This window comes from Chiloscyllium plagiosum, unplaced genomic scaffold, assembly GCF_037043375.1.
Source record: "Chiloscyllium plagiosum isolate Xiang-an unplaced genomic scaffold, Cpla_swu_hap1 HiC_scaffold_30, whole genome shotgun sequence".
In the NCBI taxonomy this organism is placed as follows: Eukaryota; Metazoa; Chordata; class Chondrichthyes; order Orectolobiformes; family Hemiscylliidae; genus Chiloscyllium; species Chiloscyllium plagiosum.
In genome coordinates this window covers 54,881,439-54,908,053 of record NW_028270168.1, presented here as the reverse complement: position 1 = coordinate 54,908,053, position 26,615 = coordinate 54,881,439, and the positions used below count along the sequence as shown (strand labels likewise).

General features: G+C 42.5%; 1 protein-coding gene across 4 annotated transcripts in view; it reads right to left on the bottom strand.

Annotated features, from left to right (window-relative positions):
- LOC122563766 (nuclear GTPase SLIP-GC-like) overlaps positions 1-26,615 on the bottom strand; it is a 147,118-nt gene that overhangs the window by 85,389 nt on the left and 35,114 nt on the right. For all 4 annotated transcript variants that reach the window (XM_087976961.1, XM_087976960.1, XM_087976963.1 and 1 more), the window contains 4 exons: positions 21,381-21,488; positions 12,164-12,272; positions 5,034-5,256; positions 2,894-3,115 (listed from right to left, as the gene is read on the bottom strand). In XM_087976961.1, the coding sequence (XP_087833087.1) occupies positions 2,894-3,115; positions 5,034-5,256; positions 12,164-12,272; positions 21,381-21,488 (662 nt within the window). The remainder of the gene's footprint in view (positions 1-2,893; positions 3,116-5,033; positions 5,257-12,163; positions 12,273-21,380; positions 21,489-26,615) is intronic.

Sequence of the window (26,615 nt, the reverse complement as noted above, 5' to 3'; positions counted from 1 at the left end):
AATTTGCAATGAATACACAGTCCTTTCAATCAACAATCCCACAAAAATGATGGGGAATTGTTTTTAACAAGACGAATTTTTAAATGGCGTTAAATTAAAGCAAGAGTCTTATGACGTTGCCAAAACAAAATGATTGTTTAAGAATGGGAAAGATTTTAGAATTCAGTAATGAAGGACTAAGGAATAGGTCAGGAAACATAAGAGACAATAAGAACAAATTGGCACAATAACATAGACACAGATCATTGCTTCGGAGCACAGAAATCGAGAAACAATTAATATAAAAAATGATTGTTGAAGCTTTTCATCTTGCACACAACTGGGCAGAATTGCAAGAATATCGAACCTGAAAGGGAACAACAATTTGTACTGCTTTAAAAGAGGGTTCTGACCGGTTGGCAAATGGACTCTGACTGATAGAGGTCTTGTGATGGAGACAGTGATTTTAGGACTGGTTAACTGCCAGGCTTTTGTTTAAATTCAAATCAGACAGGTATGTTCAGATTATTCAAGACGGGGCAATACCCAAAAAAAAGGCATTTGTTCAGCTGACGATGGTCCAGTGCATGGATATGTTCTTTCCATTTGTAAAGGGGAAGAGATGTTATGCATGAGCATACGTGACTACTAACACAGTCATGATTCATACTCTAAATTTAAAATTGATTAATAATGAATTATTAAGAACTGAAATGTACTTCCTGGAGGATGATGGATACAGATTCAATTGTGGCTTTCAAAGGGGAATTAGCTAAGCCCCCAAAGGTAAAAAAAATTGCTAAGAAATGAAAATAAGGGCTGTGTTCTCAGCAGATTGGAAATGAGTAAATTTAACATTGTTATTCACAAAGGGGTGAAAGAGAAAAACAAACAGAAAACTGCAGGTCAGTTAGCGCGACATGAGTCTTCGAGAAAATGTTGGAATCTGCCAAAGAAGTCTTTAACAATGCACGTTTGTTTCATGAAATAAAAGTCACGCAAGTCAAACATAATGAGGATGTAACTAATAGCATAGATGGGTTTGGGGGGGGGGAGAATGGGCATTGTGTACATAGTACACGATGGCTCACAGAGCCAGGGAGCCTTGGGCGACAGTGTGAAGTTGGCACATTCTCCTCATGTCAGCGTGGGTTTCCTCCGGATGTTCCGGTTTACTCCCACAGTCCAAGGATATGCAGGTTAGGTGAATTGGCCATGCTAAACTGCTCATAGTGTTCAGGGATGTATAGGTTAGGTGCCTTCGTCAGGGGAAATGTAGAATAGGATGGTTACTCTTTGGAGGGTCAGTGTGTACGTGTTGGAACAAAAGGCCTGTTTCCACACTGTAGGGATTCTATGAATTTCCAAAAGGTATCAAATAAGGTGCCACACCTCAGTCAGTATCTGTCACAGAGCAGGGTACCCGTGTAACATTAATAAAAAATTGTTTGTGCCACAACAAGTCGAGTAAATATTGAAGGCCATTAACTTGCTTTTGGTTTAGAATAAACAAGAACTGAATTTTGCTTAGAAAGCAGAGATTGAGAGCTTTAGTCAATTTAAGGAGGCCTGATGAGTCAGAACCACATATAAATTCTCCCCCAGAAAGGAATATAAAAACAGTTCAGGGAAAGTACTGTTACTGCATGGAAACGTCGAGTTTGTGAAACTTCCAAACTGTAAGTGTTTGGTTAGAAATATGGAGGTGATGAGAAAGCTAAGCTCAATGCTCAGATTTATAAGTATTCATGAAATAAGGTTTTGCAATTCTCAGAAAAGAAACTTGGTGAATCAACAAAGGTGAATTTAAAGATTTGACATAAAGGGACAATTTCTCTGGATGAGAGTCTCTGGGAACTAGCCTGAGCCTCTCACTTACTGTGTGTTTTAAGATGTTTCAAACTATATATTTTTTATTTTCTTCTTTCAAATACTAAACTGATCTGTTGTTACAGAAACTGCACAGGCCCATGTTACTCTGTATCAGTGATTGATCACCATGTTAACTAAAAAAGAATCAAGCCAGATTTCATTCTGGGATCTGACTCGTTCAGTGTTATCATCAGTTGTGATCATAACACCTCCAACTCAAAAAATTACAGATTACAAAAAACCCGCAAACCCACAGATATTGGTGCTGTAAAATAAAAATGAATCCTCAGCATAAGCACAAAGAGAGGTGGGCTAATGCTGCAAGGGATAACTCAAACATTTCAAAAGAGCAAATACAATTAAAAGTAACAGAACATTATTAATAGAACACTAGGTTACTGCCATTATCTGATGGCGTTAAAGGGCGAGATCATAAACAGGATATCATGTAACTCAAACAAGAAACTGAGAATTCCATTATCACAAACAAATAACTCCAAATACAGCCACCATTCATTCCTGTCAAGAAAAACATTTACATTCACATCAACTTTGAAGCCAGGAATTCCTCACCACTGAGTGAAGGAGGCATGGTTTTCTACTGTGATCCTTTGTAGCTCAGGCCATGGAATAAACTGAAGACAAAGGGGCACTATACATTGTGCAATTCAACAAGATTTCAACAGGAAATGTGATTGTGATATTGTGGCATAACTCAAAATAAAGGGAGGACAAAATCAAGAGACTTTACTCCAATTAGAAGAAGAGTGAAGTTCGATCAGCCTGACCAGACTGCAATAAAACTGTGCTGGAGATTGTAGGCATTCAGGTGATTTGTGGTGGTATTGTAAAGATGTGGGCAGAAAAATTAGCCTCAAGTATAGGAAGGTGTCTGTTTACTGGGATTGTTGTCAAATCACAGAAGTGTTCAACTGGAGAAGTCCTTTATGGCTCACTAAATGCAATGCTCAAATGAAAATAAAAACTGTATAAAAGAACTTATTGTTTCCTTTTGAATTCCATATCTCAGTTAAGTACTCACATTGTCCTCACGTAAAAGCTTTTTGCCACTTTTGGGGATATGTTGATAAATGTTCATCTTTATTAGCTCCTCATAGCTTTTCTCTGGTCCAGAAGATCCATAAACAGTTTGCAGTTTGTTCTTTGCCATTTCAACCTCCTTATCATCTTCATCGTCAACTTCATCATCACTGTCCTCCTTCCCACAAAGCTCAACAAGAAGCTTCAGTTCATTATTCCAATCCTGTAATATGAATCATTTCTAGTTCAGATTTCCATGTTAAATTTCAATTAGCCTCATGTATAAAATATTTTCCAAACCTGGACCTTTGAGACAGGATCACAAACTTTATAATTGGCAAAAGAAAATGTCTGACCCTTCACAGAATATCCAAGTGCCAACCAGTAACATCTAACCAAGGTTTGTCTAACTCCATCATACCAAAACTATTCAATAGCTGGATATCAACAGTTGATTACATATTTCCAAGATCTAACTACAAAGCCTAATAATAAAAGAATGAAATAAAAGTTGACATTATTTGTATAAAAGCTGATTACGGATTTCTGTAAGATTAACCAACACATGTTTTAATTTAGACACACTTTATCACCTCGAATAGAGAACTCAGTTTTCCTTTCATGCCTTTATTACCTGAAACAACCATGGGAATGTATATCCCCAAGACACACAGGTGAGGGGCATAAGAGAATGGGGCGAATATTTCAAAAACCAGATATCCAACCCCAAACAGCCTTCAAAATGCCACTTTAACAGAATCAGAATGAGAATGGGAGACAAAATAACAAAACAAAGTAATTAAAAATGTTACCTCTCCAATAATATGAGTCATTTAAATGTATTAACTGTGAATCATAAATTTAACAAGCTTTATATCTATTGACTATAAGGTTAGTTTCCCAGGTCTCAGAAAACCCAGCAGACTGGGGAGGTACAGAGTGCAAGTAAGTGCCTTTTCAGTCGTAGCAATGGAGAAGAGAGGGGGAGCAGGACTACTTCAACCCAATCTTCCCAGTAAACCAGCTGCAATCAACACCACTCTATTCTTTTTACTCACCAAACACAATCTCTAACTCAAGAGTGTTCCCTAACCCTCCTAATCCCAATACTTATTTCCAATTTTCAAACATTCGCCCAATATACAATCCCTCATTGACCTCTGATGTCTCTCCAAAATCTTAATCTCTCTCTGTTCTCGGCTCTCTGAACTCACCCCAATTCCTGATCACTGAGAGAAAGTGAGGGCTGCAGATGCTGGAGATCAGAGCTGAAAATGTGTTGCTGGAAAAGCGCAGCTGGTCAGGCAGCAACCAAGGAACAGGAGAATCGACATTTCGGGCATAAGTCCTTCTTCCTGAAGAAGGGCTTATGCCCGAAACGTCGATTCTCCTGTTCCTTGGATGCTGCCTGACCTGCTGCACTTTTCCAGCAACACATTTTCAGCCAATTCCTGATCACATCCACATCCCCTGATCTCCCCTGTCTGCAAGCTCCAAACAACCCCACTTCCAAAAATAACCCTCAGGTCACCAATATCCCTTGGTCCCCTGTACTTTATTCGACCATAATCACATTTTAAGTAAACTTGATATTTGTTTCTTTCACACTTTGTTCCTTCAGTATGCTTTAAACACAATGCTGAAAGAGAAACAGAAGTACTGCAGCCAACTTCTATGATTTACTTTAATTAATATTTCACGGAATGTGGACTTTACTGGTTAGCATTCTCCCTAGTTGGAGATGATAGATATTCTGATTTGTTCCTTGTCGATGGCGGACAGATTTTGAGAAGACAAAAGGTGGGTTACTCGAGACAGAATTCAGAGCGTGTAAACTGTTGGTGCAGCAATATTTTATCAGCAGATCTAGTTCAATGCATGGTAACCCCGACAGTGTTGATACTGAGGTTAACACTGATGTGCAATTGTTAGATTCTCTTTTGTTAAAGATAATCATTACCTGGCACTTCAGCTGTATGAATATTACCAATCTCCCTCCGTCCACACCTATTCTCATCCAACCTACTGTGTTAGAGAGGGGCAACTGAATGGATAGCAACACTGAAATCTGACAAGAAATAAAAGCAGAACAGGAAGCAGAAGTGGGTCACTCTAGGTCATGCTCGTTTGATTATTATTACCTGCTCGCTGAGGAATTCAATCTCTGCTTTAAACTTGCGACCTTCGTAAGATTGCACTTTTATTATGGCTGATGTGCAGGCTCCTGATGATGATGTGGGCAACAGAGACTTCTCCTTGAAAACTGCATTCAGGAGTGTACTTTTCCCAGCCCCTGTCTGTCCAAAGACTCCAACGTAAATGTTCTCCCGAAGACATTTCTCCTTTAACTGTTGCACCTTTTTTCTGAAAAGAATCTTTTTTAGCTTGATTCAAAAATCACAAAGGAAATATAGAACATAGAAGAATACAGCGCAGTACAGGCCCTTTGGCCCTCGATGTTGCGCCGATCCAAGCCCACCTAACCTATACTAACCCACTATCCTCCATATACCTATCCAATGCCCGCTTAAATGCCCATAAAGAGGGAGAGTCCACCACTGCTACTGGCAGGGCATTCCATGAACTTACGACTCGCTGAGTGAAGAACCTACCCCTAACTTCAGTCCTATATCTACCCCCCCTTAATTTAAAGCTATGTCCCCTTGTAATACCCGACTCCATACGCGGGAAAAGGTTCACACTGTCAACCCTATCTAACCCCCTAATCATCTTGTACACCTCAATCAAGTCACCCCTAAACCTTCTTTTCTCTAATGAAAACAGCCCCAAGTGTCTCAGTCTTTCCTCATACGATCTTCCTTCCATACCAGGCAACATCCTGGTAAACCTCCTCTGCACCCGTTCCAGTGCCTCCACATCCTTCCTATAGTATGGCGACCAAAACTGCACACAATATTCCAGATGCGGCCGCACCAGAGTCTTATACAACTGCATCATGACCTCAGGACTCCGGAACTCAATTCCTCTACCAATAAAAGCCAGTACGCCTTATGCCTTCCTCACCGCACTATTTACCTGGGTGGCAACTTTCAGAGATCTGTGTACATGGACACCAAGATCCCTCTGCTCATCCACACTACCAAGTATCCGACCATTAGCCCAGTACCCCATCTTTTTGTTATTCTTCCCAAAGTAAATCACCTCACACTTAGCTACATTGAATTCCATTTGCCACCTTTCTGCCCAGCTCTGCAGCTTCTCTATATCCTGCTGTAACCTGCCACATCCTTCCTCACTGTCAACAACTCCTCCGACTTTCGTATCATCCGCAAACTTGCTCACCCAACCTTCTAACCCCTCTTCCAGGTCATTTATAAAAATGACAAACAGCAATGGTCCCAAAACAGATCCTTGCGGAACACCGCTAGTGACGGCACTCCATGAAGAAACTTTGCCATCAACTACTACCCTCTGTCTTCTTCCATCCAGCCAATTCCTAATCCAAACCTCCAACTCACCCTCAATGCCATATCTCCGTATTTTCTGCAGTAGTCTACCATGGGGAACCTTATCAAACGCCTTACTAAAATCCATATATACCACATCTACCGCTTTCCCCTCATCAACCTCCTTCGTCACCTTTTCAAAGAATTCAATAAGGTTTGTGAGGCACGACCTGCCCTTCACAAAACCATGCTGACTATCCTTGATCACATTATTCCTATCCAGATGTGCATAAATCCTATCCCTTACAATTCTCTCTAAGACTTTGCCCACAACAGAAGTGAGACTCACCGGCCTATAGTTACTAGGGTTATCCCTACTCCCCTTTTTGAACAAGGGAACCACATTTGCTATCCTCCAGTCTTCTGGCACTACTCCTGTAGACAAAGAGGACATAAAAATCAAGGCCAATGGCTCTGCAATCTCCTCCCTTGCTTCCCAGAGAATCCTAGGATAAATGCCATCAGGCCCAGGGGACTTATCTATTTTCACCTTTTCCAGGATTTCCAACACCTCTTCTCTACATACCTCAAAGCCATCCATTCTACTTATTTGTGACTCAGTATTCACATCGACGACAATGCCCTGTTCCTGAGTAAATACTGAAGAAAAGTATTCATTCAGTGTCTCCCCAATCTCTTCCGCCTCCACACGCAACTTCCCACTACTATCCTTGACTGGACCTATTCCTACCCTAGTCATTCTTTTATTCCTAACATACCTATAGAAAGCCTTAGGGTTTTCCCTAAACCTACCGACTAAGGACCTTTCATGTCCCCTCCTTGCTGCTCTTAGCTCTCCCTTCAGGTCCTTCCTGGCTACCCTATAACTCTCAATCGCCCCAATTGAACCTTCACGTCTCATCTTGAGATAGGCCGCCCTCTTCCATTTAACAAGGGATTCCAATTCCTTATTAAACCACAGCTCCCTCGCACGACCCTTTCCTCCCTGCCTGACAGGTACATAATTATCAAGGACACTCAATAGTTGCTCCTTGAACAAGCTCCACATATCATTTACACTCTTGCCTTGGAGTCTACTTTTCCAAGCCACACATTCTAAGTCATGCCTCACCGCATCATAATTTCCCTGACCCCAGCTATAACTCTTGCCCTGTAGTACACACTTATCCCTCTCCATCATGAGAGTAAAAATCACCGAATTATGGTCACTATCCCCAAAGTGCTCACCTACCTCTAATTCTAACACCTGGCCTGGTTCGTTACCCAGAACCAAATCCAGTATGGCCTCACCTCTTGTTGGCCTGTCTACATATTGTGTCAGGAAACTCTCCTGCACACATTGAACAAACACTGACCCATCTAACGAACTTGAGCTATAGCTTTCCCAATCAATATCAGGAAAGTTAAAGTCCCCCATAACAACCACCCTATTACTGTCACTCATCTCCTGAATCACCTTCCCTATCCTTTCTTCAATGATTCTAGGACTATTAGGAGGCCTGTAAAAGACAGGGTGACCTCACCTTTCCTATTCCTAACCTCAGCCCAAACTACCTCAGATGGCAAGTCCTCATCCATCGTCCTTTCCACCACTGAAATACTATCTTTGACAAGCAATGCCACACCTCCCCCTCTTTTACCCCCACCTCTGACCCTACTAAAACATTTAAATCCTGGAACCTGCAACAGCCAATCCTGTCCCTGTTCTAGCCATGTCTCCGTAATAGCCACAACATCGAAGTCCCAGGTACCAACCCACGCTGCAAGTTCACCTACCTTATTTCGTATACTTCTTGCATTGAAGTATACACACTTCAAGCCACTTTCCTGTTTACAGGCACCCTCCTTTGAAATTGATGCCATGTTCCTAACCTCCCTACACTCCAGGACCTGCACCCTGAAGCTACAATCTGGGTTCCCATGCCCCTGCAGTGTTAGTTTAAACCCCCCCCAAGAGCACTAGCAAACCTCCCCCCAAGGATACTGGTGCCCCTCAGGTTCAGGTGTAGACCATCCTGTTTATAGAGGTCCCACCATCCCCAGAAAGAACCCCAGTTATCCAAAAACCGGAATCCCTCCCTCCTGCACCATCCCTGTAGCCACGCATTTAAGTGTTCTCTTTCCCTATTCCTCGACTCTCGATCACGTGGCACGGCTAACAAACCAGAGACAACAACTCTGTTCGTTCTAACTCTGAGCTTCCAACCTAGCTCCCTGAAAGCCTGTCTAACATCCTCGGCACTCCTCCTACCTATGTCGTTGGTGCCAATATGGACCACGACTTCGGGCTGCTCCCCCTCCCCCTCCAGGACCCGGAAAACACGGGAAATATGCATGACAGATTTATATACTTCAATACAAATACAAATCCCAGACATGTTCGATGCATCCCAATAATGCTCTGAATATAGCCCTCATGATTTCCCTGGTAGAGTTGCTAAGTGAGGACCTGACACTTGAAAGCTGAAAAAGCTGAACAACAAAGTAAAATATAGAAGATATTGTGGGAGTGGGGTGTTCTTCAGAGCGTCAGTGCAGACCCATAGGGCCAAATGGCCTTGTTCCACATTTGAGAGATTTGATAATCCAAAATATGTTGAACTCCTCTGACATTTCGTTGTTCACCATCACAATCTCCTCAGATTAATTTTCTTAGGGGCTTTGTCATCTCTCTTCCTTTTTATGTTTCAACAGAAACAAATCAACCACAATACCTTCCCAAATGCCTCAACTGAACCTACCTCCAGCGCAGTTTCAAGGCTGTGCATTCCAGACCAGAACCGCTCATAAAGTGAGTACGTTTTTCTCACTTTGTATGTGGTTCAGGCAGTAGGAAGCATTTGGTACAACACAAAATTCGTACAAAACTCAAAATGCAGAAGCTCCACTTGTGTAAATAGATTAGATTAGATTCCCTACAGTACGGAAACAGGCCCTTCAGCCCAACAAGTTCACACTGACCCTCTGAAGAGTAACCCACCCAGACTCATTTCCCTACTCATGCACCTATCGCTATCAGCAATTTAGCATGGCCAATTCACCTGACCTGCACATCTTTGGACTGTGGGAGGAAACTGGAGGAAACCCACACAGACATAGGGAAAATGTGCAAACTCATTGCACAGTCGCCAGAGGCTGGAATCGAACCTGGGTCCCTGGCGCTGCGAGGCAGCAGTGCTAATCACTGTGCAACTGTGCTAATTAAGTAGCTATACTAAAAAGACAGGTAAGAGTATGAAGTATTGTGGGAGATTAGAAATGTTGTTTTTGCAGATGGGTGAGGGGGTCTAGTGGGGGAAGGGAAGGGGAACATTATGCAAACGGTCACGGAATTCTTGTAGCATGTAGCATGTAGCATACTTAAGGCTAAGACTTTAATAAATATAGAGGGTCTTTTAAAGAAAATAGTTTTAAGCTAGGAAATAACAATGAAGGGTTGTAGCTGACCACAAAAAGAAGCAACAAGGGCATTTCACTATAAAGCTTATAGTATGATAAGAGAAACTGGACAAAAGAAAATGCTGTAACAAACAAGGAACAAAGAATGCAGACAAGGACAGCAGGATGGCCAGATAAGAAAATAACTAACAAGTGAGGTAATCGGCTTATGATAGGATGGGAAAAGGGAGGCGTGATTCCGCAACTTGTAAACTGAATAAGAAAGCTAATATACTTTGTTTTTGCGCGCATTTCTGCTTGATTGCAGAAGTGTCTGGTTCTTGCAAGGCTGTAATAAATTGTTCTTGTTTCCAAGGCTTTGTCTCAGGCTGATTGATTTATGAGTGAGTTCTGTTTCTCACAAGATTTCTAAAAATGAAAGGGTAAATGGAAATCCAGCAGACTGAGAGCGCCATTGAAAAAAATTCCAAGAAAGTAATGAGGTACAAAAAGAGAATGTGAAAGAATCATACATGGATTGTAAATATATAAAGAAAGATTGCCTGGAAATCTGATAATGTCCAAAATTAGGCACTACCTGACAACTTTCTTCAATCATATACAGAACGAATTTTGTTATGTTCACCAGTTTCAGGGGGAATGTGTGGAAGTGTGCCACCAGAATAAACAAAAACAATAAATAAACAAATTGAGTTATTTTGCGAAAATGACTGTAGGAATAGTTTTTGGTAAGAATTACACCCCCACTGGTGACACAATAACAGATTAATCCTCAAATGATAAGATTCAATTTTATACTGACGGTGGCATTTGAATTTCTAACCTCTCGATTTTTAAGATCAGTAACAGACCATAACATCATACATGAGAGAAGCATTTATTCGTGTTTATATTGTAGTTTGTATTTTAGTCATTTGACAGTCAAAAAGATGAATTAGTGCAAATGGCTCAAGACAAAATTCTCTGGTTTCAATTTGCCAAGCTCAAAACAAAGAGCTACAAGAACCAAACATTTTTTTTTGGAGATGTGGGCTTGGAATTCAAACTTTTCACAAATTGTCCAGAAATGCCCTGATGATTTTTAATGTGCTGAATGCTTGCAGTCAATCTTCCTTTAAGAATTCTATAGAACCAACTGCAACAGAGTGATTAAATCACTAGTATTAACTGGCCTCAGATTTCTCTAATTCTTAATGACCCAGTAACTCTTCCAACTCACCTCCAGCTTGTCACTTTCAACTTTGCCAACCATTTCTTCCACTCACTGTTTCTATCACCCTTACAGTGAGCAAGGGCTTGAGAGAGAAGGAGGAGTGGAGTGAGATGGATGATGATGGAAAAGTTAGGGAGTGAAGTAGTGGTCAGGAAGGTTATGAAAAGAAGTGCAGGTGAAGACATTGCTGTACAGGGTAATGGAGCCTGAGAGAGAATGTGTGCAGAGGGAGAACAGTAAGATTTCAGAACACTCCAATTAATGGTTTGGAGTGGGAGCTGAACTCTTCAGCTTGCTGGCTGTTTACTTTCAGAGCATCAGGTGATACATTAATCAGGTTGAATGTTGACTTCATGTTCCAAGAACTGAAGAGTGACTTTCAACTCATAATTCCATTTAAGAGATCATGCCAGACTGAGTTAATTTCTTGTTGTGAGAGAGTCCATCAGCTGTTTGTTGACAGGCAAAAGAAACAGCAAACCTCGAGTGACCATCATGGTGTGTACAGCTGTTATAATTAGGTGCATTGCACTTGGACAGTTGTGTGGTCACACAGGTGCCCGAACATGCCTCTATTTATGAAATTATCTTTTAACAATTACAAGGTTATCAAACACTGATGCCTATGCATGATAAGGTTAGTCTGAGAGCAGACTGCATCATTACTAAGAGGTATCCCGCACCTCTTAAAGAGGTATATTCCGACTGCAGGCACTCCAAAAAGCTGACTGAATTAATGCCTGAAGGAGAGAGTGAGGAGGCCAATAAAACACAGGAACAGAATTAGGCCTTTTGACCCATGTAGTCTGCTTCATTATTCAATCATGGATGATGTGTTTCTCAACTACATTCACCTGTCTTCTCCCCAAAATCTTTGATTCCCTTACTAATCAAGAACCCATTTATCTTAAATGACTTGGCTTCCATGACTTTCTGTCACAAGTTCCACAGATTCACCACTCTCTGGCTGAAGAAATTTCTCCTCATCTCAGTTCTAAACTGTCGTCCCTTCACTCTGAGGCTGTGCCCTTGGGTCCTAGTCTATCATACCCATGGAAACAACTTCCCTATGTCCACTCTATCCAGCACCAACGTTTCCCAATGTGGAACTGCCAAATGAAACCTGACTGAATTTTTAAGAAGTAGATTAAAACACTTGTGTTGGACACGTAAGAGCAGCTTTGAATACTGTGTTGCTTTCTGTTGATATCTAGTGTTGTACTATACATACTTGAGGTTGAGCAGCAGATTCTCTTCATTAGGGTTGTTTGAGTTGGTCTCCTCCAGCTTCTTTAGCACTGCTTCAACAATTTCCTTTGTTTTTGCTTCCCATTTGTCACCTAATAAATGAAAATACTTGAGAACACAAATCAATGCAGCCAACAGCAAGCAACAGACTTCTCAGACAGTGGAAATATTTTTCCACACAATCACCTTAGTGTGGGAATCTACCCTTTACAATTTACCCTCTTACTTTCTGTGGTGGATCCCCTTTAGTCCCTCATGTTGTATAGGGTGTGGAAAGGGTTGATCAGGAGTAGGAATAGGTTGGTGCTACAAGATAAGGACTGACATTTTATCGAGGTAGGAAAGGATTTGAAGAGGCTGCTCACTGCTCTTTCAAATATTGAGCTACTTAAACAAAAGTTATACATCCATACACACTGTAAAGATCATGCCCCTACAGTTTTCTGTAGTTTTAATTGTGGACCAAGGATTGTCGAAGAAATTCTTGAACTTTTAAAAAGCAAATTACCAAAAATCATTGCAAATTGTGTTTACACTGCTATTTTGTTCTTGCAGTGGCTGTTTGTATACAGGGTAGCATCAGAGGATGTATATAAAGTGAGATTCAGCCAACAACAGATTGCTGATTAGTTTGTGAAGTTATGACCAGTTGTGGATGACAAAGGCCCTCAATCTTGATAATAACTGTCTCATTGGCACCTGAACAGCTTGTGAGTGTGCATAATACTAGCTTCAGATCACATGTGCCACAAAACCTGTCCCAACAATTCAGGATCTAAAGCTCTCCCATCTGCAACAATTCTCCAGTTGATCCATCTTCCTAAATTCTGCACTCACAAGCATTGGGAATAGTCTGAATATTACTATTTTTGAGTTCATTTGCAGTGAATAAATGGAAAGTGGTGGGTGAATTCACCTTAGATTTTGAGAAGCCATCTGCATTAAAGGTTATTGCAGAAAACAAAAGCTTACACTGTTATTGCATTGACATGGATAGAGGATTGGCTGGATAACATTTTACAAGTATCATTCTTCAATCAGGGTGGTAGGCATAAACCTGGAAACTAAGTCTGAATTAGGGAAACTATTAGAAAACATTTTGAGGCACAGAATTAATTTCACTTGGAAAGGCAAGGATTACTCAAAGATCATAGCTTTGTAGGTAGGAGGGAGATCATACCTAACTAAATTATTCAAGAAGATGATGAGGTTTGGAGATAAGGGTAATGCAGTTGACGTGGTCGATATGGACTTCAGTAAGGCATTTAATAATGTCTTTCATGGCAGACTGGTTAAGAAGGCAAGAGTCCATAGAATCCAGGACAAATTTGATCCAAAATTGGCTTAGTGGAAGCAAGCAGAGAGTGATGGTCAAATGCTGCTTTTCTGTCTGGAAGCCCATGTCCAGTTGCAGTCTACAGAATTTGGTGCAGTATCCACTGTTGTTTTTTTGTGTATATTAATGACCTAGACACAGATATAAGAGGTTTGATTAGTTGGTTCACAGATGACACGAAAACTGATGTTATGGGAAATAGCAAGTGAGGATAAACTTAACTGAGCTCAGGGATAGTGGCCTAGTCTGCAGGGAGCAGTTGGAGTGTGCAGCAATGGCACAGAGTAAGTATAAAACTAATTGAGCTCAGGGCACATTGTAACGGTGGGAACAATGCAAGGACAGGTCATGTTTAACTGATTTACTGGAATTGTTTGGAGATATTAAGAACGCAGTGACCCAGTAGGTGTGATCTATCTAGATTTCCAAATGGCATTCAACAAGGCACCACCCAAAAGGCTGCTCCATAAGATAAAGTGCAGGGACCGGGTTCAATTCCAGCCTTGGGCGACTGTCTGTGTGGACTTTGCACATTCTCCCCATGTCTGCATGGGTTATCTCCGGGTGCTCCAGTTTCCTTCCACAATCCAGAAGTGTGCAGGTTAGGTGAATTGGCCATGGGAAATTGCCCATAGTGTTCATGGATGTGTAGGTTAGGTGTATTAGTCAGGGGTGAATGTAGAGTAAGAGGGTAGGGGTAATGGGTCTGCATGGGTTACTCTTTGGAGGGTCGGTGTGGACTTGTTGGGCTGAAGGGCCTGTTTCTACACTGTAGAGATACCACCACCTGTATTTCTAGTTGATACACAACAGACAGGACTGGATCAGTGGTGAGAATTTTCTCATCTAGGATGAGGGCTCAATAATCGGGGGCAAATGTTTAAGGAAAGAAAGACATTTAGAGAGGATTTGAGGAAAACCTTTTCATCCACACGGTCAAGGATATCTGGAACTCGTGCCTAAAGGGGAACCCATAAGGCATTTAAGAACTATTTGGATGAACATTTGAAATGTTTTAGCATACAAGGCAAAGTGCCAAGTGCTGAAAAATGGGATTAATATCGATGGATATTTGATGATAAGCATGGAAATGATGAGCCATTGGGTTTCTTTCCATGCTGAAAAAGAAGCCGTCCGAAAAGAAAGCAGCGTGGTGACATAAATGAATCTTTTTCAGGTTGGCAAGTTTAATAAGTGGTGCGCTTCAGGGATCAGTGCTGGGAACTCAATTTAAGTAAAATGAATTGGGTGAGGGAATGAAAGGTATAGTTGCAAAATTTGCTGACAACAAAAATATTGGATGGAATGTAAATTGTGGAGAGAAAACAAGAAGGTTACAAATAGTTTGAGGGTCAAAAAATGAAATTATTTATGGGAAAATGTAAAATTGTCCATTTTGCAGGAAGGATTTTGAAAAGCATGCTATTGTGAGAGGAATTGAATGCAAAAATGTTGTGCTTCAATAAAAAAGGCACTGGTGAGAACACATCTGGAGTACAGTACAGAGTATTCATCACCTTCTTTAAAGATAGATGTAAAGATGTTGTAGGCAGTTCAGGGAAGGTTTATTGATTAATACCTGAAATAGGGTGTTATCTTAGGAGGATAAATTGGACAGGCTAGGCCTGTGTCAGCTGAAGTTAGAAATAAGATGTAACTTGATTGAAATATAAGATCCTAAAAAGATTTCACAAGTTGTGGAGAGAATATTTCCTCCTGTGGTAGAATCAAGAATTATGGGGTCACTGGCTACTTTAATTAATGACCATATAGGCTCAAGGAGTTGAGTGGCCTACACCTCCACCTGAATCATATTCAGAACTTACAGATGGAATATAGAGGACGATATGAAGTGAAGGGGGGATATAGGTCACAGTAATCAAACAAAATTGAGAAAAGAACTAGTAGACTAGAAACAACAGCAAATAAGGTCAGGTGGCTTGAGTATCAAGGGGATCAAGGGTTACAGGGAAAAAGTCGGAGAATGGGATTGAGAAACTTATCAGCCATGATTGAATGGCGGAGCAGACTCAATGGGCTGAATGGCCTAATTTCTGCTCTGATGTCTTATGGTCCCATAGCTTGAACAGAGGAACAAAATGTAACCTTCAAATTCACTATTTTCTTGGGAAGAAAGTTTCACAGACTAACAACCTTCAAAAACATTAACCATTCAAATACCTCTTTTGTCATGATTTCACATTTAGACCTTTCTCAAAACATGGCCAATCAAGTCTGAGCCACAGACTGGATTGAACTGGTCAGCTGTGTTCGATGCTGCTATTTTGCTTAAGGAACTCCTCTTCCCACTCTCTTTTTGTTTTAAAAATTCACTCATAGGATGAGGGTGTCGCTGCTTAGGCCAGCATTGATTGCCAATCCCTAACTGCCCAAAGAGCAATTGAGAATCAACCTATTTCTGTGGGTCAAACCAAATAGGGATGGCAGACTGCCCTCTCTAAAGGACATTAGTGAACTAGATTCTTTTCCTGACAATCGACAATTTGGTCATCATTAGAGTCTTAATTCCAGCTTCTTTTCTAATGAATTCAAATTCAACCATCTGCCATGGCAAGATTTTAACCCAGGTCCCAAGAATATTAGCTGAGTTTCTGGATTAATAGTCTAACAATAATACCACTAGGAGGAGAAAGTGAGGTCTGCAGATGCTGGAGATCAAAGTTGAAACTTTATTGCTGGAACAGCACAGCAGGTCAGGCAGCATCCAGGGAACAGGAGATTCGACGTTTCGGGCACAGGCCCTTCTTCAGGAATGAGCAGAGAGTGTTCAGCAGGAGAAGATAAAAGGTAGGGAGGAGGGACTTGGAGGAGGGGCGTTGGAAATGTGATAGGTGGAAAGAGGTCAAGGTGAGGGTGATAGGTCGGAGTAGGATGGAGGCGGAGAGGTCAAGAAGAAGACTGCAGGTCAGGAAGGCGGTGCCGGGCTGGAGGGATCCGGCTGAGACAAGGTGGGGGGAGGGGGGATGAAGAAACTGGTGAAGTCCAAGTTCATCCCCTGCGGTTGGAGGGTTCCCAGTCGGAAGATAAGACGCTCCTCCTCCGACCGTCGGGTTGTTGTGGTTTGGCGGTGGATGAGTCCAATGACCTGCATATCCTCGGTGGAGTGGGAGGGGGAGTTGAAATGCTGTGCTACAGGTTGGTTGGGTTGGTTCGTCCGGGTGGCCCAGAGGTGCTCTCTGAATCGCTCCGCAAGTAGGCGGCCTGTCTCCCCAATATAGAGGAGGCCACACCGGCTGCAGCGGATGCAGTAGATGATGTGGGTGGAGGTGCAGGTGAATCTGTGGCGGATATGGAAGTTTCCTTTGGGGCCTTGGAGAGAAGTGAGGGGGGAGGTGTGGGCGCAAGTGTTGCACCTCCTGCGGTTGCACCACTAGGCCATCATCTCCTCTATATTTTATCTACCCTTTTCAGGATCTTATACATTTCATACAGACTGTTAATATTTTCCAGTAGCATGATAGGGTAGACTTCAAAAAAGGTGACAGCTTGGTGGTGGTATATGCATGAGAGTGGGTTGTTCTAAGTTCTCTGCACTAACTTTGGTCTCCACGAAGTCTCACAGCATCAGATCAACCACAGGCAAGGAAAGCTCCTGCTGATTACATCCTCCAGGTTTGGAGCTTGAGCATCAGCTGGAGTATTTATGAGAATGAGGTGTTAATGGATAGCATATTTCACCCCACACCCTCTGGAAGTGCAGGCAGAGTGGTTAACCGCAGATAGGGGGAGAAAAAAGGACCAGGCAGGTAGTGAGAGAATCTCTCCAAATGCATCTGGCTCACAGTCTTATTTCAGCCTTGCAAACAATGAGAGTGAAGACCCCTCTAAAGGTACCAGATCCCCTCAGCCAAGGCCATAGCTCTGTATGTAATCCAGCTGCTCAAGCAGCTGTTTTGGTGGGGAGGAGTTGTTGCTGTGTAAAATGTTATTCACACCACAAGCGGAGTACTGATCTCATTGTAGAAAGAGTATGATCACACTAGAGAATGTTTGGAGGAGTTTTGCAGGATTCTACATGGGTGGAGTGTCTGAACTGAGACAACATTGCATAGGCATGAGTTGGTTTCCTTGGGGGAGCCAAGGTTTGACAGGACTTGCTAACTTGTACAAGAACATAGAGAGGGTGAATGTTGTAACTTCGGCTGGGAAATCTAGAACAAGAGGATTTCAAAGGCTGTCAGCAAGTGCTATATACGAAACAAAGGAGTTTCCACAAAATAAAGTGTATGGAAACAATATATGGAAAATTAGTTTAAGAACAAAGAACAAAGTAGAGATAAATGTGTAATTATCAAGTTGGCAGAGTTTACCAATGAGGATTAGTTTTGGAGCTATAGATATTTACAATCTACATTAGTGAGTTAGGTGAGAGTGTAGGCTGTGAGAAAAATACAAAGAGGCTGCAAAATATAAAGATTGGTTCGATGAACAGGCAACAAATTGGCAGATCGAATGTAATATAATGAAGTGTCAGATTATTCACTTTGGTTGGAAGATTACAAAGACAGACAAGACTTGCCTTTCATTAAACCATGTAGACTGTTTTCTGAACTGTTTTCTCTCTCCCTGCTTTCTTAAATAGTGGTATTAATTTGCTAATATCCAAGCTGCTGGCACCATTCTGGAATATAATGAATTTTCAAAGATCACAGCCAATGCATCCAATATCTCTGCAGTCACCTCTTTTAGAAACCTAGGGTGTAGGGCTACATCACTGCAATAATGTAATGCTAAAAGAGTCTTTAATTGAGGCTATCCAGGTAGAACTCAGAAACCCGAAAAAAAGGGGTAATTCCTTTGCTGGGATTACACTACATCCCTTCCAATCGTCAGAAGGAGAAAGAACAAATATGTTGGCAAATCAGAGGACTGTATGAGAAAACAATGTTTTAGTTGGAGGGAGAAAGTGAGGACTGCAGATGCTGAAGATCAGAGTCGAAGACTATGGTGCTGGAAAAGCACAACCAGTCAGGCAGCATCCGAGGAGCAGAAGAATCAATGTTTCAAGCATAAGCTCTTCATCATTCCTTCATCATTCATCATCATGTGCTTTTCCAACACCACACTTTTTAATCCTAAGGAATAAGCTAGTTATTTGATTGAAGTTTTAGTGAGCAAGTGTTTTGGAGATAGTGACCATAACTGTGTACATTTCAAAGTAATTATGAAAAGGGATAAGGTTAGGTGTCTAAATTGGGGGGAGATCAATTTCAATGTCATTGGACAAACATATCTGGCTAACATACTGGAAGTGGATCCTTTAAGTTAAGTCTCCAAATGGAAGTGGAAGTCTTTTAAAATATAGTGAGAATTCAGGGTGAACATCTTCCTCTAAAAGTGAAGGGCAATGGCAGCAAGTCTAGAGAAACCTGGATAACAAGGGATAACGAGAGTTTGATTAAGAAAAATGAGCAAGTGTATGTTAAATACAGAGCATAAAAACAGGAAAGGTTCTTCAAAAGTATACAGAGTGTCAGGGGTTGATTAAAAAGGAAAGTTAGGAGTGCAAAGCAAGGCTACAGAGTATCTGGCAGATAGGATCACGGAAAAGACCAAGATATCTTATAAGTATATTAAGAGAAAGAGGATTACTACAGAAAGAGACCAATGGGATAACCTCTGCATGAACCCAAAGGATGTAGTTGAGGTCTTCAGTCAATATTTCTCATCTGTATTCAGAGGAGAAAGACATTGTAGCTAAGACATTTCAGTTGAAATGGTGAGTTTCTTGAACATGTTAAGATTAATAAGGAGCAGCATTACATGTTTCAGTAGGCATAAGAGCCTGATGAGATGCATCTCAGGCTGCCAATGGGAGGTAAGGGAGGAGACTGTTATGTCCTGGAGGAGATATTTAGTAGTTGGCTGGCCTCAGGTGAAGTGTTAGATGACTGGAGGATAGCTAATGTTGTTTAAGAAGGACAGAAGGGATAGGACAGGTAATTAGAGACCAGCTAGTCTGACATCAGTGGAAGGGAAATTGGAAAAAACTTCTGAGGGACAGGATTATCAACACTTGGAAAGGCAGGGATTGATCAGGCATAGTCAGCATCGAATTGTTGAAAGGAAGTTCTGAGAAGTTAATCTACTTGAGTTTTTGAAAAGGTGATTAAATATATTGATGAGGGTACTGCAGTTGATATTGTTTACATGATTTTTCGGAAAGTCCCACATAGAAGACTGATCCAAAAAGTAAGAGCCCATGGAATCTCAAATCTGAACTAGCTTGCAAATAGGGGGCTGATGGTGGTGGAATTTTTGTGTATTGTGTTTGGAAGTACCACAGGAATCAGTTCGGAGACTCTTGCTGTCTATTATATACATTAATGACTTGGATGTGAATGTGGAAGGTATCATTGGCAAGTTTGCAAATGCAATGAAAATTGGTATTGTTGGTATTGAGGAGAATGGTCTCAGCCTAGTCATGACATTATCAGAAGGACATGAGTGCACTGGAGAGGGTGCAGAAGAGATTCACCAGGTTGTTGCCTGGGTTAAAAAGTCTCAGTTCTGAGGAGAGACTGATAAGCTGGGTCTGTTTTCCTTAGAGCAGAGGAGGAAAGGGGTGGAGGGACAGAACTGATGGAGGTATGCAAACTTATGAGGCATAGACAGAGTACTTCACGAGAATCTTTTCCCCATGACAGAAGCATTTAAGACCAGAGCACACAAATTTAAAATGAAGAGTAAGTGCTTTAGAGGAGATCGAAAAAAATAATTTTCATCCAGAAGATGGTAAAAATATGGAAGGTGCCGCCTGAGAGGGTGGTGGAGGCAGATATTCTTGCAACATTTAAGAAGCATCTGAGTAAGCACTTAAAGTGTCATGGCATATTAGCCAAGGACCAAAAGCAGGAAAATGGGATTAGTGCAGTTTGGTGTTTATTGTGTCGGCATAGATATGGTGAGCTGAGGGGTTTGTTTGTATCTGCATGCCTCTGGCACTCTCAATAATATACCCAAGGAATTTGTTGGTTTTTACGCCCTTTTTTTTAAGTTGTTGTCTTCTAATGCTGTTCATTTTTAAAACTTATTCTCATTATCCCATGACTTCTGCCTATGCATATGAAAAGAAAATAGCTTTACTGAAATAAAATAAAAAGCCAGCAAATTGTGGAAATGAGTTTGAGACATCACTTTTTGAGACATCCAAGATAAGTCAGAACAATATATCATTCACAATTTTTACAAGTTTTCGAACACATGAATAAAGAGGGCTTTGCTGTGATCATGTGGAGCCCTGGGTACACAGTTTTGATGTCCATATCAAAGAAAATGAAATTCTTGCTTTGGGAGGAGATGCAATAGCTCTTTGGTGCATTGATTCCAAGGGTTAGATAATTTGTCCTATGAGGAAAGATTAAGTAAACTGGACATATATACTATGGAGTTTCAAACAATCAGATGACCTCATGGAAAGATAAGATTTTCAGAGCTTGAGAGAGACTGCTTGTCCTTGCTGGTCAGTCTCAAACTCAAGAACATGGCTTTCTCTTAAGGGATCAGCAACATTTGGAATTTTTACCTTAGACAGCTATGGATGTTTAATCATTGAAAATATTCAAACCTATAATCAGCACAATTTTTAGGCTCCACAGGAATCATGTTAAGTGGAGACTGAGCAAGAAAAGAGAGTTGTGGCTAAAGATCAACCATAATCTTAGTGAATGGAGAAGCAAATTTAGGGGGTCCTGTTGCCTCCTTTTGCTCTTATTTTTATGTTCTTACATCTAATATTCTGATTTGTCTGATCCTTTAATAAAATTAGAACTCGCCACCTCATAAGAGGATAGCGATCCTCATTCCCTTGTGTCAGCTAAAAGATCCCAAATTTTACACTTACAATTCTTCCACAGTTCAGAATCTTCTGCTGTGATATGAGGGCCTTTGAGTTTTCGTTTTCGTTGCTTCCTTCCTGTTGGTGTTTCAGGAGACAGGTTTCTTCTGACACCTTGGAAGAGTAATGTATTTTAAAACTACAATGTCACAATCAACAATTGTTCTCATCATCTATTAAGCATAGCATGATACGGTACATACTTACTTAAAATCCTTCACGATTTTGAAAGCTCCTATCAAATCTCCCCTTAGTCTTCTTGACTTGTTAAAGTAGAAGTGCAGCTTCTTCAGTCTCGCTACTCAACAACAGTCCCTTACCACTGTTATCACTCAAGTAAATCTTACCTGCATCCCCTTGATTAACTTCACACATCTCAAAGTACAGTGTCCTGAACTGAACACAGCAGTCTTAGCATTCCTCCCTGGGACACCACTGTAACCCTTCTTGCTTTGGAGAAGCCAGTATTGGACTGGGGTGTACAAAGTTAAAAATCACACAACACCAGGTTATAGTCCAACAGGTTTAATTGGAAGCACACTAGTTTTCCCTCTGTCATCCTAATCATACTTCATTAGTAGCTTCGCATGGTCAGGAAGGAGAGATCCCATCCTCAGTGAGACACAGCTTGAGTGAGTATACAGGTCTGGGAATTTGGTGGCAACATGGAAATTTAGTGCAGATGGGAAAGAAGCGCTATTGCTTGCTTTTCTTGGATCATGGTTTGTAAGGTTTGTTTAACAGAATAACTGAAGAGCAGGATCAGGGGCCAAGAACAAAAGAATGACATGACAGGAAAACTAAGTTCATTGGTTAGTGACAGCTACCAATTTGACAATCTATTGTAAGTTACTTTCAGATTGAAGGTAAATAAGGCAAATAACAGATTACAGATGAGTTCTAAAAATCAAATTTAAGACAAAATAATAAGAATAGAGATTCCAGGCCAGGCAATATGTTGTAACTGTTTGATGTGGGAGCCAGTGGACCCTACTGTGGCTCATTGTTACCACATGTGTAGCAAGTGTTGGTTGTTTGATGAACTCTGGCTCAGAGTTGACATGCTGGAATCAGTTTTAAACACTGTGACACAGCACGGGTGGCTCAGTGAATAGCACTGCTGCCTCACAGCACCAGGATCCCAGGTTCAACTCCAGCCTTTGGTGGCCGTGTGGAGCTTGCACATTCTCCCTGTGTCTGCATGGGTTTCCTCCGGGTACTCCGGTTTCCTCCCACATTCCAAAGATGTGCAGGTCACGTGAATTGGCCATGCCAAATTGTCCATAGTTGTTAGATGCATTAGTCAGAGGGGGGTGGGTTACTCTTCAGAGGGTTGCTGTGGACTTGCTGGGCCGAAGGGCCTGTTTCCACACTGTAGAGAATCAAATCGAATCGAATCAAGGAGAGGAAGAGTTAAATGGATGCTGTGTTTCAGGAGGCAGTCACACCCCTTAGATCATCCACCACAAACTTGGTCAGTGGTAAGGGACAGGAGGGTATGAATATGAGTGAGGCAGGTAAAGGGGTTCAGGAGGTAGTGCTGAAGGAGCCTCAGCCTTTGAGTGTGTCTAACAGGTCTGACTCCTGTGCAGTTGAGAGTGGGATTGTGGGAAGGATGGGCAATCTGACCATGGTACAGGGTGCCATCCAAGAGTAGGGAGAAAAGAGAAATGTAGTTGTAATCAGGGATAGTATAGTTAGGAGAATGGACACTGTTCTGCTGGATTGAAGGAAAAGGTAATCTGGCGCACTGACCTCTACACTGCTGAAACCAAACGCCAACTCGAGGACACCTCTTCCTACCGCCCCCTCGACCATGACCCCACCCCCATCACCAAACCATCATCTCCTAGGCCATACAGAACCTCATCACCTCAGGAGATCTCCCACCCACAGCTTCCAACCTCATAGTCCGGGAACCCCACACTGCCCAGTTCTACATCCTTCCCAAGATCCACAAGTCTGACCACCCTGGCCGACCCATTGTCTCAACTTGCTCCTGCCCCACTGAACTCATTTCTACCTACCTTGACACCCTAGTCCAGGAACTCCCCACATACGTTTGAGACACCACCTCTTCCAAGACTTCCGTTTCCCCAGCCCCCAAAGCCTCATCTTCACCATGGATATCCAGTCCCTCTACACCTCCATCTGCCATGACCATGGCCTCCAAGCGCTCAGTTTCTTCCTCTCCCACGTCCCCAAAAGTACCCTTCCATCGACACTCTCATTCGTTTGGCCGAACTGGTCCTCACCCTTAACAATTTGTCCTTCGAATCCTCACACTTCCTCCAGACCAAAGGGGTAGCCATGGGCACCCATATGGGCCCCAGCTACGCCTGTCTCTTTGTTTGCAACGTTTAATAGTCCATCTTCTGTAATTACACCGGCACCACTCCCCACCTCTTCCTCCGCTACATTGATGACTGCATTGGTGCCACCTCGTGCTCCCTCGAGGTGGTTGAGCAATTCATTAACTTCACCAACACATTCCACCCTGACCTTCAATTTACCTGTACCATCTCTGACACCTCCCTCCCCTTCCTGGACCTCTCCATCTCCATTAATGCCGACCAACTTGACACTGACATTTTTTACAAACAGACCGACTCCCACAGCTACCTGGATTACATCTCTTTCCACCCTACCTCCTGCAAAAATGCCATCCCATATTCCCAATTCCTCCACTGTACCTGCTCCCAGGAGGACCAGTTCCACCACAGAACACACCAGATGGCCTCCTTCTTTAGAGACCGCAATTTCCCTTCCCACATAGTTAAAGATGGCCTCCAACGCATCTCGTCCACATCCCGCACCTCCGCTCTCAGACTCCACCCCTCCAACCGTAACAAGGACAGAACGCCCCTGGTGCTCACCTTCCACCCTACCAACCTTCGCATAAACCAAATCATCCGCCGACATTTCCACCACCTCCAAACAGACCCCACCACCAGGGATATATTTCCCTTCCCACCCCTTTCCGCCTTCCGCAAAGACCGTTCCCTCCGTGACTACCTGGTCAGGTCCACGCCCCCCTACAACCCACCCTCCCATCCTGGCACCTTCCCCTGCCACCGCAGGAATTGCAAAACCTGCGCCCACACCTCCTCCCTCACCTCTATCCAAGGCCCTAAAGGAGCCTTCCACATCCATCAAAGTTTTACCTGGACATCCACCCATATCATTTATTGTATCCATTGTTCCCAATGCGGTCTCCTCTACATTGAGGAGACTGGATGCCTCCTAGCAGAGCGCTTTAGGGAACATCTTTGGGACACCCGCACCAATCAACCACACCGCCCTGTGGCCCAACATTTCAATTCCCCCTCTCATTCTGCCGAGGACATGGTGGTCCTGGGCCTCCTTCATCGCCGCTCCCTCACCACCAGACGCCTGGAGGAAGAATGCCTCATCTTCCGCCTCGGAACACTTCAACCCCAGGGCATCAATGTGGACTTCAACAGTTTCCTCATTTTCCCTTCCCCCACCTCACCCCAGTTCCAAACTTCCAGCTCAGCACTGTCCCTATGACTTGTCCTACCTGCCTATCTTCTTTTCAACCTTTCCACTCCCCCCTCCCCCCAACCTATCACCTTCATCCCCTCCCCCACTCACCTATTGTACTCTATGCTACTTTCTCCCCACTCCCACCCTCCTCTCATTTATCTCTCCACCCTTCAGGCACTCTGCCTCTCTGCCTCAGGCACCACTCTAATCTTGACTCTGGTTTCCAGCATCTGCAGTCATTGTTTTTACCTGGACTGAAGGGTAAGGCTGGTAGGAATAGGGAACAATGGATGAATAAAGAAATTGAGGCTCTGGTCAAGGATAAGAATGAGGCATGTGCCAGGTATAGGCAACTGGGATTGAGTGAATCTCTTGAAGAGTATAAGGGGAGGAGGGACAGGATTAAGAGAGAAATCAAGAGGGCCAAGGAATCCTAAAAAACTTCTACAATTTTACATCAACAATCTGGAGCACAGAGAACATAGAACATTACAGCACAGTAGAGGCTCTTCAGCCCTCGATGTTGCACTGACCTGTGGAACCAATCTGAAGCCTATCGAAGCTACACTATTCCATTCTCATCCATATGCCCATTCAATGACCATTTAAGTGCCCTTAAATTTGTCCTTATTTAGATCAACAGTCAAGGATAATCCAAAAAAAATCTAAAATTTTACATAAATGATCTGAAGCAAGATATAGGTGGTCTGATTAGCAAGCTTGCAGATGACACTAAGATTGGTGGAGTCACAGATAGTGAAGGGGACTGTCAGAGAATGCAGAAGCATAGATAGATTGAAGACATGGGCAGAGAAATGGCAGATGGAGTTTAATCCGGGAAACGCGAGGTGATGAATTTTGGAAGATCCAATTCAAGAGTAAACTTTACAGCAAATGGGAAAGACCTGGGGAACATTGATCTATAGAGAGATCTTGATGTTCAGGTCCATTGTACCCTGAAGGTGACAACGCAGGTCGATAGAATGGTCAAGAAGGCATACAGTGTACTTTATTTCATTGGACAGGGTATTGAGTATAAGAGTTGGCAGGTCATGTTACAGTTGTATAAGACTTTGGTTCAGCCACATTTGGAATACTGCGTGCAGTTCTGGTCGCCACATTACCAAAAGGATGTGGATGTTTTGGACAGGGTGCAAAGGAGGTTCACCAGGATGTTGCCTGGTATGGAGGGCATGAGCTATGAGGAGAGATTGTGTAGATTAGGATTATTTTCATTAGAAAGGTGGAGGTTGAGGGGCAACCTGAATGAGGTCTACAAAATCATGAATGATATGGACAGGTGGATAGCAAGAAGCTTTTTCCCCAGAGTGGGGTCTCAATTACTAGGGTCATGAGTTCAAGGTAGAGAGGAAACGTTTAAGGGAGATATGCGTGGAAGGATCTTTATGCAGGGAATGGTGGTGACTTGGAACTCATTGCCAGCGGAGGTGATCGAGGCGGGCACGATAGCACCATTTAAGACATATCTAGACAGAGACATGAATAGGCAGGGAGCACAAGGATACAGACCCTTAGAAAATAGGCGACAGGTTTAGATAGAGGATCTGGATCAGCGCAGGCTTAGAGGGTCGAAGGGCCTGTCCCTGTGCTGTAATTTTCTTTGTACTTTGTTCTTTAAGTACATTAAGAGCAAAAGAGCAACCATGGAGAGAATAGGGTCCCTTAAAGATCAACAAAATCACCTATGTATGGAACCACATAAGAGTGGAGTGA